Genomic DNA, 13,992 nt, shown 5'->3' with positions numbered 1-13,992 from the left:
GCGCAGCCAATGGGCGGGCGGCGGGCGGGGCAGTGATGGGGGCGAGAACCAATGAGCGCGCGGGGCCGCGGAGGGGGCGTGGCCGGGCGCCCACCACGCTGGGGCCGTCGGCGGCGCTGATTACTTTTTCCGAGGGCGGGAAGGGCTCACTCCGGCCCGCGCCGCCGCCGCCGCCGCCTCCACGGCCGCCGCCTCCTCCGCCGCTCCGCGCCGGGACCCGTCGCTGCCGTACAATGTTTGACGGCTGCCTCCTGCCTCTCGTGTTTCCCTGCCTGCTGCTGTGGGGACTGGACGCCGCCGCAGGTAGCGCTTCTGTCCTTCGCATCCCCGTCCCCGGAGGCGCTGACGGCCCCGCGTGGGGGTCCGTGCCGCGTAGCGGATCCCCTGCGTGGCCGCGCTCCTGCTCTGCAGGACGGATCGCTCCGGGCTCCTGCGTTTTCTTTTCCTGTCCTCTCGCTGCTGCTGTAACGTTTCATGTGGAAAGCTGCTGACTGTCCTTGGCCGCGGCTCCGGCTCGCTCTGCTTTTCCCCTTCTCCCTGCAGATTTTTATTGGGATTGGTGAAATGCGATGCTTGTGTCTGAGCTACGTATTATTATTTTTAACGACACAAGTAGCTTGAGCGTTTGCTTTATTCCTCTCTTCCTTGCGCGTTTTCGTCTCTCATCTATGCGCTTATATAGTGGGGGAGAAACAATTCCTCCCGCTGGCTCCGCGATTTCCACGCGTGGGGATCCCGGCTGTAATCGGGGCCGGGGGACACCGGTCCGCCCCGTCGGGCCGCGAGCGCTGAGCCTCTGTCCTCTTCGCCTGCAGCCGGCGGAGCGGAGCTGGAAGTGGTGATCCCGGAGCGAGTGGAGCCGGAGAGGATCCACCTGCTGCCGCCCGCCGGGCCGGGGCACCGCGGCGGAGCCCGGCGCCGTCGGGAGCTGCTGCGACCGCGGGAGGCAGCGGGGGAGGCCGTGCTGCTCCGCCTGCCTGCTGCCGGCACCGAGCTCTACGTGCATCTCCGCCGCGATCTGCGCTTCCTCGCCCGGGGCTTCGTGGTGGAGCGGCGGCGCGGGGAGGAGCGGCGGCCCCCGGAGGAGCGGCTCTGCTTCTACACGGGACGTGTGCTGAACCGCACCGACTCCTTCGCCTCTCTCAGCACCTGCGCTGGGCTGGTACTGCCTCCCCGCCCCGCGGGACCTCCTTGGCCCTCTCCGTCCCACCCTCCTCCTTCTTCCTTCCTCCCCCCCCCCCCCCCCCCCGAGGGCTCTCCTGTCGGCACTCACCCCCTCCCCCTAGCCCAGGGTGCGTTGCTCCTCAGGGTGATGTGGGCGCTGGGGATGGTTTGTAACTCCCAGTAAGTAGCCTTGGGCTGCGTGCTTAACTCCTGGGCGCGGAGCTGCAGGTGGAGGTGACTCCTTGCACCTCTTCTGCTGCGCTGCAGCGTTCATCTCTGAACCGTTTGAGGGCGCTGCGCCTCAGGTTTAAAGGGGGGAAACGGAGTGGCTCCGAGATAGCGAGCCGTGGGAGCAGCTCCGCGCTTTGGTCGCTGGGCGCGTTAAGTCCTGGTCACCACGCGCTTCCCTGGGCGACCTGCTCTAGCAGAGCTAAAATAACACACGGGTAGAGGATGAGCCACGATATTGCAGGATCTGTTTATGTAATGAATCCTAAGCGGTGAGTAAATTGATGTAACTGAGCTAATTGACGTCAGTGGGGATCAGAAAGTGGCTACTGTCAAAGCTGCTTGTTTGTGGCGCTCCTGTGTACTCACCCTTGTAAGTGGCGATGCTGGTAGAGCTCTGCTCACCTTTGCCTATGAATCTGGTCCGGGGAGCACTGAGAGTGCTCTGACAGTGATCAGAGCAGGTGCATGGTGTGTATGTGCTAGCTGAGGCTTGTAGCACCTTTGTGAAGTGAAAAATAGAGAGCAGAAACATGAGTGTCTTTAAGCTGAACCTAAACTTAAGATGAACCCCATTAACTTTAGAACTGGGTTTGTTAAACTGACCTACCTCACCCCTGAGCCCTTTTTTTCTGTCTAGGTTGACCTTTTGGGTTCTTAAGGTTATTAGTAAGCAGGGAACTAGTAGATTTTAGCCTGCTTTCACAGTGTTTATTCAGCATTTTGTAGTGGCTGTACTAAATCCACGTACCTGTAGTAAAAGCTGTGCAGCTGAGTGGGAAGATGCTTCCAAGAATCAGAGCAATGAGGAGTGTGCCTCAGATTATCTAGGAGGTCTTGAATCTGGAGTGGACCTGAAGTCAGGTGACTTTGGAGTCCAATTGTTTGCCATGAAATCTGGTAGTTAAAATACCCAAAGCAATGTGACAATGTGTTTTAATTTTTGTGGTTGCTCACTTAGGCACTGTTTACAATGGAAGAATAAATCTTTACTCTCATCTCTAGCAGGGATTTTCTGGTGGATGTATGGACAAGGCCTGCATCCTCAGCTAGAAGAAAGACCATGTTTATAGAACAGCTTGTGTATCCTGTCATTCATGTCCTGAGCAGTGCTAGCATTGCAGTGGGACATCTGAAAATGGGAATGCTAGTAGGACTGGAAGCAAATGCCCGAGATATCTCATTAATAAGGGCTGGTCAAACAGAGTTAGAAATACTGTATCCTGGACTCCGGTTGGCTCGGACATTATGGCATGGTTGAGGAGTACAATTACATTAATCACACCAAAATTATGATCAAGGCAGGTTAGAGATCTAATAAAGTCCCTGATGCAGTGGCGTGGGAACTGAGCTACAATTAGACTGAGCAATTGCTTCCTGGTGGTACTATCAGATTCCCAGCATGGCACCTGAAGGTTATGCTTTGTTTTATAAAACTCTTCTTGCAAATGCTGCTATTAACCACTATGTGGACTATTACATTTACATTACTATTAGAGTTTCCTGCCATATCTTGCAGTTGTGTTGAGAAGCACGGCCACACTCTTGCAGCTCCATCAAGCTGTAGTGTATTTCAGACTGATTTATCTAAGGTCCTGCCTATGCTGTTAAGAGTACCACATGTGAAGGTGCTCCAAGCCTTTTCACAACTTGGGAATTGCAGAGATGAGAGGAAAAAGTGCTACTGTCTTCAGCTTGGAGGACTGTATCTCGGCTGGGAAGTGTGCTTGTGTGAACTCTTGGCTTCTGACTACACGCTGAAGGGCTGAGCCATCCTTTCCTGGTACTGCAGAGAAATGAGCAGAAGCAAAGTTTTGCTGTTCATCTGACCAATGCTAGGAGATGGGACGTGGTATAGGAAGTTTTCTCTTTTTCAGAAGTTGCAGCTATGTAAGGCTGTGATTTTTGTTACCCTGACTTACACTGAGTAGTGGACTGAGATTTCTGTTTCTGGTTGCCTCACATCACGTCGTAGATGAGATGTTATGTTGCTTTGCAGTGTGGAAGTCCCAGTTTGCTTGAGACTTCTCAGAAGTACTCATACTTTGCTTTCAGGTGCAGTTTCAGTTATGTGCTGTCTCTTGCTCTGTGTACTGCACTTATGCTCTCTAGCAGAGATGAGCGGAGCATTGTTCTGTTCTATAGTGCTTCTTGGATTGATGTGGAGGGAGTGCAGCAGAAGAGGTCCTTTCATCATGGTGTATTTGTGCTGTGATGGCTGCTGTGCTGAGCCACAGCATGGCTTGTCATGTCTTGTGGACCTAAGATAAGGGAGAGAGGCAGAGTCCTGTAGCCTGTGTGAGACTTCTTCCCCCCTTGCACACTACACGTTGTTGCCTCAAGATGCATCCAAAGCGTGAGATTCCTGAAGACTTTGTTTATGCAGTCTGGACTGCAATGTCAACACATTAAGAATGATATAATCTCTTTTATTTGTACCTAAATTCTTAAAAAGTTGCTGTTTTCAGCAGGTAATGGTGCAGGTCAAAATGGGCATTAGGTTTTGACATAGGGATGAAATTCAGGTCTCTTGTCTGTTAAGGAAGCTCATCTGAAAGCAGAAAATCACTGGTATGCATTTAGAGGAAGAAATCTAGTTGCAAGTAACTGCAGTTTTTCTATTAGATCTAAAATCTCTCTTTTGGGTTCAGGAGTGCTCTTAGAAAGTCCAGTTAAAGTGGGCTCCTCTGGGTTGAGGTTGCTACTCCCTCCTGATCAGGCTCGCTCGTCTCACTTTTTCATACCTCAGTTTGTCTCCTTTGTGCAGAATGGGTCAGTGGAAGTGTTATAAGGATTCATGTATGGCTCAGTAACGTTCTCATTGTAGGATGGAACACAGTAATTGAGGCTATATCTTACATCATTACATCTTCAACATCTTAAGATTTCTTCAGTTCTCCTGACTTTCAGCATATTACATTTTGCAGCGTTGTCTCATGTTCAGTGCTGAAGAAAAGAGCTCATTTTCTTCTAGGCTGCATGTGTATTTACATGCTTATTCTGTGATTATCCACTTGGCTACTAAACAAGGTTAGATGTAAGAAGTATTTTTACCTGGAAATTTGTGCCCTTTTATTGTTAATGAGGTATATCTGGGACCAGACTCAAATGCTATTTGGATGCATAGCTTTTTCTGAGTCTCTGAAATCCCACTGCTTCCATGCAAATGTAAGTGCCTATGGTGGAGCTGGATGCCAAAGCATGGTTTTGGTTCTAGTATGGGATACCAGTCAGGGCAAAGACAACTGAGTAGGTTGGACTGTAGGCTCCAGGATATCAGCCATAACTTGAAGGACTCCTTAGGAAATGATGAGAACCTTGTAACAATGACAGGGAAGGGTACAGAAGTTATAACTTGTAAGCCTCTGACTGGTTATGAAAGGGAGAGAGCACAAGAAGGATGGACACTCACAAGGAGTGCTTCCCTCATGATTTGTCCTGTTTCTTATCTAACTTAGATTATTGAATTGCCCCATTTGAGGTGTTTGCCTTTCTTGCCTTGCTGCAGTGTGTGATGATGCCTGGTTTAAAGCAAACATCTGGAGCTCGGTGAGTTCAGTCCCTATCCAGTGGTAGCAAATGCTTTGTGTTTGCAACCAGGGCAGTGCTGCCCTTCAGGTGACTGTAAGAGCCTCTGCTGTTATGGAAAGCAGGGCAGTTGAGGCATGCTAGGATTATAAGATGATACAATTTCCCCTCAGGAAACCTTCAGCTCTGCTGAATTCCCTTGTCTAGGAGAGGAGCTGTTTGGCGTTCATCCATATCTGGTCCATAAGCTGAAAACTTAAACCTCTTAAAATTGCTGTGCTGGGTTTCTTTGTGCTGGGATTTTCTTTCTCCTTCCCCAGTGAAAAAAGGGAGTTTCCTTGCTTATGCAGGATAGGGACAGGTTGAGATGGAGGTGCAGTCAGATATTCTGGGGTATGGTCTCTCATAACTGAGTGTAAACTTGAAATGACCCTGGAGCAAATGCTCTCTTTAACTTTGTTCGATTGACACTTGTAAATAATAGCTGACTTTAAGATGAGATGCAACTGATAAGGACAGGTTTAAAAGTCACATGAAGTTTATTAAATTGGATTTGTATTGGTTTTTATTTTTTTGCTTTAGATGTTAACTTTGAGGGCATTGTTAAATTAAGATTCTCATTTTAACAGCTGAGAAATTGGGAAGGGGGTGGAATTTGTCAGATGATTAAGACTATTCTTTTACAGATGTTCATATGTTTATAACTAATGAATGCTTAGGAGGAAAAAGAAAAATCTGCTGAAGATCCATTTGTTCACAGATCTTGTTCAAAGATGTGAAAATAAAAAGGGCTGGAAGGACAGCATAACTGCTGGAGCTTGTTAGGGTGTGGGAAGGTCCAAAGCCACATGCTGAGAGCACTGAGGACTTTGGATTCCTGTCCTGAGCTAGCCCTTAAGCTACTGCAGCCTCACCAATGCTACCAGGGGACAGAGGCAGAATACTGAAGCAGGACAATGTGATTAAAAATGCAGACCCTTTGATGCTGTTCTAGTTGCAGTGGTATGAAGACCTTCCTGTCATTTAGCCTGGGACAAGTCCACTGGCAAGGATGGTGATGTGTAGAAGACAGCTCAACTAGGGGTAGCGTGAGAGTAGATTAGAAGATTCTTGTTCATGTGACCCACGTACACACAAAAGTCTAGATAAGTGGGAAGGCAGGAAGCATTTGTAAGAATATTTGGATGATTTGGAGAAAAATTCTCCTACGATGCTGACCAATATTGAGATTATCATCCTTAAATTAAAAATTCTGAAGATGTACTCGCTGTTAAATGCTGTGTGCAGTGGGGCTGTAGTGGGGGACTGATTCTTGTTATTTTAACTGACTTGCTGGTTTGACTGCCTGCCTCTTTGAAGTTGAAATGATTTCATCCTTCTTTGGTAGTTAAGTAGAATGAGTGTCAGCTATATGGCCTTGTCATGTTATCTGTGAAATCTAAGTTAGGTTTCTAATAGAGATGACGGTGAACTTCTAAGCTCCTCTGAATTTTTGTGCTCCTAATGACTCCTGTGTAATGGGTGCTTTGTGGATGGCCAGGCTGGGAAACAGCCACTTGTTTTCTGGGGCACTAAGAAGTATGAGGGTCTGGTGCAGTGGCTGGTCTTGTTCATATGGGTTTTTGGCATGAGGGAAGGGTGAGAAGGAATTTGCCAGCTTTTAAGATGCATCTTCCCAGGTAAATATGACTTAACAGATCCAAAGCATTTTATTTAATTAAAATGATTTCCTGAGACGAGGTTAAACAGCACTGACAGCGATGTTTTACTTCCTTCAAAATCTAGCTTTTTGTAGTCCATGAATATCACCTAGGGTGGTAGAACTCGGTATTTGTCCAGTGCTGATGTGTGATGAGCACAGCGCAGTATTGTGGTAGTAGGGAAGATTTAAGGGAGGCAATAAGTGGAATGGATTTCACATGGAAAAAGCAAAATAATGACCAGAGGATTCAGGTCTGGGCCAACAGGTTTGAAGACTCTTCAGAATGCAACTGGCAAGTAGAAAGAAAATTGTAACTCCCTAGGAACACTTTACAGGCTCAATCCTGCAAATCTTTCCTGCCTGAAACTCTAGTTGGCTTGTCTGATTAAACTTGAGATTGCTTCTTAACCTATTCCAGGGTGAAGACACATGTCTCTCTCCCTCTGTAGGTTTCACAATCCCAAAGCAAATGTGAAACATAAGTCTTTTCCAGTGGTTTAAATTATTTTCACACTTGATGCCAGAAAGTTGGGATAATGTTGGGTGGTGATGAAACCGACTTCTTCTTACATACTTTTGGCACCAACAAAAATGGTTGGCAGTGTTTCAGGAGCTCTGGTGTGGCTTTTAGTACCGTGGCACCAGATTTAAAACACTTCTTCTGAATAATTAAAACCTATATTAAATAAGGGGGTTGAGGCTACCGCCCAGCTGGAAGACTGAAACAAGGAGAGGAAGTAGTGGAAAACATTGTAAAGGAGACTGGAGGAATAAGACACAGGAGTTCTGCTGTCTGTGGAAGTACTTGGGTGGAATTGCCTGATGTAGGATCTAGGGGAAGAGGCATGCCCTTAGCAGCTGTGGCAGATGGAAATGCTGATTCTTCAACTGCTCTTTCAAAAGTAGTGACCCTTTCTGAGAGATCCTGCTTTCTCACAAGTGCTGTTCAGTTTGCATTGTCGTCAGAAGACGAGAGCTCTGGTTTCTCTTAGCAGAAATTCCTCTTGCTGGAAATACTAGGCCAAAGGGATTTCCTGGGTGTACGTGAGGACTGAATTTGGCAGGAAGGTGTGGAAATGTACAATTTACAGTATGTATGTAATGTATGTTATAAATCATATTAGTACAGTCAGCTGTTGAATGTATACTATTTGTATGTATATGCAGAGCACTTCTTTGGGTTGCTGCCTGGCATGGCACGAAACTCAGTGATGGGATGCGGGGGTCTAGTCTTTCTATGTATGTTTAGGATGGGTGTTATAAGCATGTAACCACTAGGGCCCCTTTGTAAGTCCCTTTACTTATCAGGTGTACTAAAGACACAATCTCCTGCCTCCTGGCAGGACATGCAATGCCTTTGGTTACTGGCAGAAGAAATTGGATCAGACGTGTAGATTACTTCCAAGGGACTGTGTTACATAGAGCTGTGTTTCAGGGCTTTCAGTTGCTATACAAATAAATGTTGGATTAGTACAGTGAGAAGTTAAAAACCTTCGTTGTACATATTCGCTTCCTCTAATATGGAAGATTTGTTAGGTGATATCTTTGTCTTCACTCTTTTCCTTTTATATCAGAAGACAAGTGGGGAGTGCATACAAACTTCAAAAACTACCAGTTGCAAGCAGAGGAGGGCTGTCCTGGGGCAGAAACTGCCTTCCAAAGATATGCTTGCCAGTCCTGGTGTATAGCATGGGCTTGTTGCAAGAAAGGCAGAGTTCTAGTGCTCTGATCTGTAGAGTCTACTGTTAGTTAGTCAGGAACTTTGCCTTCCCTGTGTTACTTATTCCAGGTATGCTTGAAAATATCACCACTGGGAAGGTACAATAAGCCATTCTGTGTGGCCTCTGTTGCAATTAGTAAAAGGTATTTGGTCCTCATGCTAAAAGATGTGAGTGTCTCTGTAAGAATGATGCATGTAACCAGCCTGTTTGCAGGCAAGCTCATCTCTGCTGAGGTAATAGACTCCATTTGATAGCAATGTAATTTTAGCTGTCAGTTAGAAAGGTGGTTATGAAAGCATTTATGTTAATAGGATTTATTTGTTCTTGTGTGAACTGAACATGGCATACATCTTTATGCTTCCTGCTAGATCAGTGTTCTAGTGGAAGGGGGAGAAAGAAGTGGAAGGATGGGCATGTATAGTGCTTTGCATAATGATGGTTCTGAATATTGTTAGATAATAAAAGATAAACATGACAAGCAGATGAAGTTCTTCATTGTGTACTATGTAGGATGAACAGGATCGTATTCGCTTTTCCTCACACTGTAAATAATGGTTGCAGGGAGATGGTCCGGGTTATATGGTGGATAAAAACAGGATAACAAACTGTCTGATACCCTTTGTTCATTTCTTTTTTTTCTATTGTGGACAGGTTGGCTATATCCAAATTGGATCAGAGCACATGTTAATACAACCAGTGAATGCATCAGAGACCTCATTTAGTGGAAAGGAACACTTCATCAGGCGTAGACGATCCACAAAATCAAGCCATTCTGTGATGTCCCGTGGTCCTGATGAGCACTGCAAGGTTGTAGCAGGTGAGCTTGAAGTAGCTAAGAGAGCAGCCCTGAGTATGCACTTATAGTTGTAACTGTTGTTCTGTCGCATGCATCTGTCTTTTGTAATCCAAGTGTTTGATCCAGTGGAGGTAGTGAAAGATGACTTGTGCTAATGAATCTCTCTGCTATTTCAGGCAGAAGGGGCCGCAATGCAAATGTGTGTGCTGTAACCTTTGGTGAGGAGAAACTATCTTCTGCTTTAACTGTGTGGTGTAGGTGTTGCTCAGGAAGGAATTGTCTGTTTTTAGTGGTGACCTAAATCCTGAAACTGAACTCTGTTGTCTAGGGTGCTTTTCTAATCTCCGTTTTTCACTGGAGTTGTGACACTGTGCACAGATGTAGGTGTGGACAGAATGACGATGCTTGCATTTTGGAATGAAAAAAGTGTCATTTCAGGCTCTTCCGTATCATTTAGTCAGAAGTAATTTTTGTTAAGATTATATCCAGGAATCTGCTGAATAACAGGACAAAAAGATATCTAGAGGGGAGAAGAGTCAAACAATCTTCTTACACTTTCTTTTCAGCTTCTTGTGTGCCATCGTTTCTAATTCTGCCTAGAAGAATGCACTATCCATGACAGAATACATCAGGGTGCACTGTCACCTGGGCAAACTTCTTAATTTTTGTTTTTGTTGGGGGTTATTTTGACTTTCTTCTTGTCTTTCACCTTCTCCAGTGAAGACCACTGAAGGCACTCAGTGTGTTTCTGAGAATTGCTAGAAATCTTGTTGGTATTCTCATGTTCAGCAGCTAAAACAGGGAAAATGCAGTTGTTTTACATCCTTTTCATATTTTATTCCAAAGGAAAGTGGCTGACTATGTCCAATGATCATATCTTATCATATCCTATCTTATCATATTTTTAAAGCCAGACACTGATTATTGGCAACATGAACTGATTAGACCAAATTATTTTACTTTTTTTTGTTGTTGTTTCTGGAAATCTCCATGGGTGGGTTGCATGCCAAGTGTGTTTTTTAACAAACTCTACAAAGTCTTGAGTTTTTTTTATATTCTTTTCCTTTTTTTCTCTTCTGCCCTATTAACTCATCAGTATTTCAGCTTCTGTCTTCTAGTGAATGGACTGTGTACTGAATAAAGGCAGCATGTTAAGGTGTCTGCTATCTTCTACTGGGCTATTACAGGGACAAAACAGGCAGAAGCAGAAATGGCAGGTAAAATCTGTATAGGTGTATATATGACCATAATTAGCTAAAAGCTGCACTGAACCACAACCAGTCCAAGTAATCTCCTCCTTTTGTAATTGGTCCCTCTAAAAGTGCAGTCTGCCTGCCCGTGGCAATGCTGAAATTCCCTCCTTGAGAAATAGGTGACTGACAAGCAAATCCTGAGTGTGGGGTTTCATTGTATGACAGGTAGATGCTTGGTCTGATATGATGTGATTGTACTTAACTCTGTCAGCAAAATTAGTTGTGTATCTGATAGTTTGAGTTTTGAATTAAGAGTCTCTGCTGCAAGCAGAGCTGTTGAATTTCTCTGTGTGAGATGGGCCGAGAGCAGATATGCACATACGTGCTCGTGCCTGTGCATATTACTGCTTTCTCAGCTCACGTGGAGAAAGTGGCTGAGACACAGAGAAGTTGATAGCCTGATGCAAAACTTATTTAAGGCTCTGGATCTAGTTCTGTGAGTGGATTTTTTTTTTCTTCCTTCTCCTGTATGATGTGAACTGGACTAATCTAGGACTGGAGATGGGAGCAGCATGTGCTCCACTGACTCTTGTGTGAGACCAGGGTGGTTTTAGGTGGGGGGAGACACAGACACATATGCATCATCCCCACATCACACAGAATTTTGCAAAAGAGCTACAAACAGAACTCGGGTCCCTTGGGTGCTGGCTCTTTGTCTTGAGTGCAGGCTGGTTAGGCTAAAAGGAGAACAAAGCACTCTGCTGCAGCGCAGTGGGGAGTACTGCTTGCTTATGCAAACAGCCACTGGTTCAAGTAGCTGTGTCATAAAGTAATGAAGTTGCTCATGGGCTTTGCCACTTAAAGGCAGACTCTTGACTGTTTTTCATTGTTGCGGGAAAGAAGTTTAAGTCATGGTTGTTAATAGGCTTAGCACATTAACGACCTAATTGACTCCTGTCTGGTTTGGATTAACTTTTGTGCACACGAGTTTAGAAACTAAAAAAAAGTTAATCCTCTCTGACACACAAAAGGTCTATTTGTAATGAAATTGTGTGGTAGTGGTGATCTTGGGGCATGCTTCCAGAGTTTTTCCTGGAAAAAGGTGTTTTCAAAGCCACAGAATCGCCACACTTGAGCATTTTCCATTCCTTACCTGTTTTTCTTGAATTTTTGGAACAGATTAAAAAAAAGCATCCTCAAAGGTGATTTCTTTTTCTTGAAATTTTGTAGTTCCTCAGTGTAGTGTGATGTGGAGTTGCTTGGGATTCAAGCGAAATACAAAGTATCACACTTTATTTTTGTTGGTTTTTTTTCTTTAGTATATACTGTTGAACTTGTAAGAATTCAAACAGAGCTATCAGAGCTCAGTGGCAAAATGTATTGGCAGGGAGTGGTCCTGTGATACCTCAACTTAAGTGACTGAGAGAAGAAGAATCTGACAAAAAGCCTGATGGTACAGCAACTTGTAGGAGTGAGGGGAGGCAAGTAGTTTAGGAAAGCAAAATGAGCTTCATCAGGAAGTGCCATGTGTCAGCACTATGAGTTGGTGTAGAGCACAGCTTTCCAAGAGTGTTCTCCTTATGTTATTTTCTTTGTAGATCCAATCGATGGGAGAGAAAAGCTGAACTAAACAGTCCCGTGGGGCTAGGTAATGCTAGCAGTCTGGTTTGATAAATGGTTGTTAAAATCTCTGAAACATTTTAAGTGGCATAACGCATCTTACGGTGTGAGAAATTTTTAGAGCTGTGGGATAAATTCGTGGGAGCCAAATTTCTCCTGGAATAATCTGTATGGGAGGATTAATTTGTCTGTTGTTAGGAGTGGGAAAGCACTTAAGGTCATGCTTTAACGGATCTTTGAGATCTGAGGCTGAAAGTGGCTATTAATGGGTTAAAAGAAAAATCTCAGGTCTGCTGGTTCAGGACTGATATCTTAATTCCTTTGTTTGAATTCTGAAGTTCTCAAGCAGCAAAAGATGAATCCGGTCATCGTGAGCCAGGTGCTATTGTTAGTCATATGATACGTGTGTCTGTAGTATTTTTATCACCTGTCATACAGCAGGAGGAAGAGTTCAAGTCTCAATGCATGCTTCTGCACAGGCATGAACATGAGCCCCTGTGAGGCAAACAGAAAACCCATTAAAAGATTTCCAGGTGCATGTGCTGTGAGGGGGAAGGAAGGGAAGGTTGGGTTTCATTAGCTCTGAAGCATAGAGTCATTAGAAGCATGGGAAATAGCTTTGCACCCACAATGTGAAACACTTTTGGAGATGATGAGCAGAGGATCTGGGCTGAATTTGGGGTACAAATCTGTTATCACACGCTGTTCTGATTTTAAAAATGAACTTGACAGCTCTTTTGTCAAAGGTCTTGTACTAGTGATTTTTTTCTGGAGAGAGAAAGGAGTTGCAGAGAGTTTTGACTATGGGTTCTAATGCATATAGATAAGAGAGAGAAGGAGGTGTTTTATTGCATCATACATAATTTTTGCAGTGTCTTCAGGTTTGGCCTGGATGTCCATGTATAAGCTTAACATACTCTCAGGGCCAAGAAGATGCAGGGCAGATTTGTTTTTTAGCATATCTGTCCTTCTACTTAACATAATGCTGTAGGAAAAGCTGTTAACTGGGAAGAAATAAGCAGAGCAGGAAGGACTGGTGGGGGAATGTATGATCTCCTATATTAATACACTAAAGCTTAGAGTGGTGGTAAAAAACAAAACAAAAAAACCTAAGGTGGGGCTTTATTCATTGCCTTAGCTCTCTATGATCATGCATTATATACAATAGATTTCTTGTGACAGTATGCATGGAAAAACAGTAGTTTAACATTCGCTGAGATCTCAGAAGTGCAGAATGGTTTGGGTTGTCAGAGACTTCTGGGTCCATCTGATCCAACCCTGCTGCTCGAGCAGATTGCCCAGGTCCACGTGTGGGCAATCTTTGAAGCTCTCCAAGGAGGAGGACTCCGCAACCTCCCTGGCAAACTCATCTGATGTGGTCGTATATTTTACATATTTCCTATGTGTTCAAAGTCTAATTGAAAGGTGTGTTTTATTTCCTCACTTTTGTTGTGTTTTTTTTGTTAGATGTTTTCCCTCAGTTAAAAAAAAAACCAAAGCAGTGTTAAAGATGAAGTCAAACCACGATATGAAAACCTAGGAATCTCTTCTGTGTCATAAAATTTTGTTTCTTTGGGAAAAGTAAGTTCTGTTGTAACTTTTCCAGAAGTCTCCAGTGATGTATGAAAGTCCCTTTACATAGAAGGGATTTGATATAAAATACAGCCCACAAGTATGAGAGAGAGCAGCTTGTCTTTGGAGGGTAGGTTGTTATTTCATGTTTATGGTGTAGACCTCATAAATTACTTTTAAATGCGAGCCTGCTTTAAACCCAATTTTGTCATCTTGAATGATCCAGTTTTTGTGTAATACAAATGTGCTGCCTGGAGAGAAATTAATAGAGGAAAATAAACACACGAAGATCAACATTTTAATTCAGCAAATAACAATGCATTGCTTTTCTATCTGGTTATTTTGCAAACTGCTTTAACAATTGATCAAAGCTGGTAATAATTTAAAGTAAGTGCAAGTACGCAGGTATCAAATGTGGGGAATGGTTTCCCTGAACAGGTATAAATCCTAAACACATGTTACTGCTAT

At 44.4% G+C, this 13,992-nt stretch overlaps 1 protein-coding gene across 1 annotated transcript in view; it reads left to right on the top strand.

Moving 5' to 3' along the window:
- Nucleotides 1–233: 233 nt before the first annotated feature.
- ADAMTS17 (ADAM metallopeptidase with thrombospondin type 1 motif 17) overlaps nucleotides 234–13,992 on the top strand; it is a 159,135-nt gene continuing 145,376 nt past the window's right edge. The window contains exons 1-3 of the mRNA XM_065734038.1: nucleotides 234–303; nucleotides 816–1,162; nucleotides 8,995–9,160. Coding sequence (XP_065590110.1) covers nucleotides 234–303; nucleotides 816–1,162; nucleotides 8,995–9,160 — 583 coding nt within the window. The remainder of the gene's footprint in view (nucleotides 304–815; nucleotides 1,163–8,994; nucleotides 9,161–13,992) is intronic.

Source organism: Cyrtonyx montezumae, unplaced genomic scaffold, assembly GCF_038088225.1.
Source record: "Cyrtonyx montezumae isolate F1298 unplaced genomic scaffold, pur_monq_1.0 scaffold_17, whole genome shotgun sequence".
Classification (NCBI taxonomy): domain Eukaryota; kingdom Metazoa; phylum Chordata; class Aves; order Galliformes; family Odontophoridae; genus Cyrtonyx; species Cyrtonyx montezumae.
This window is presented reverse-complemented; position numbering and strand designations above follow the sequence as displayed.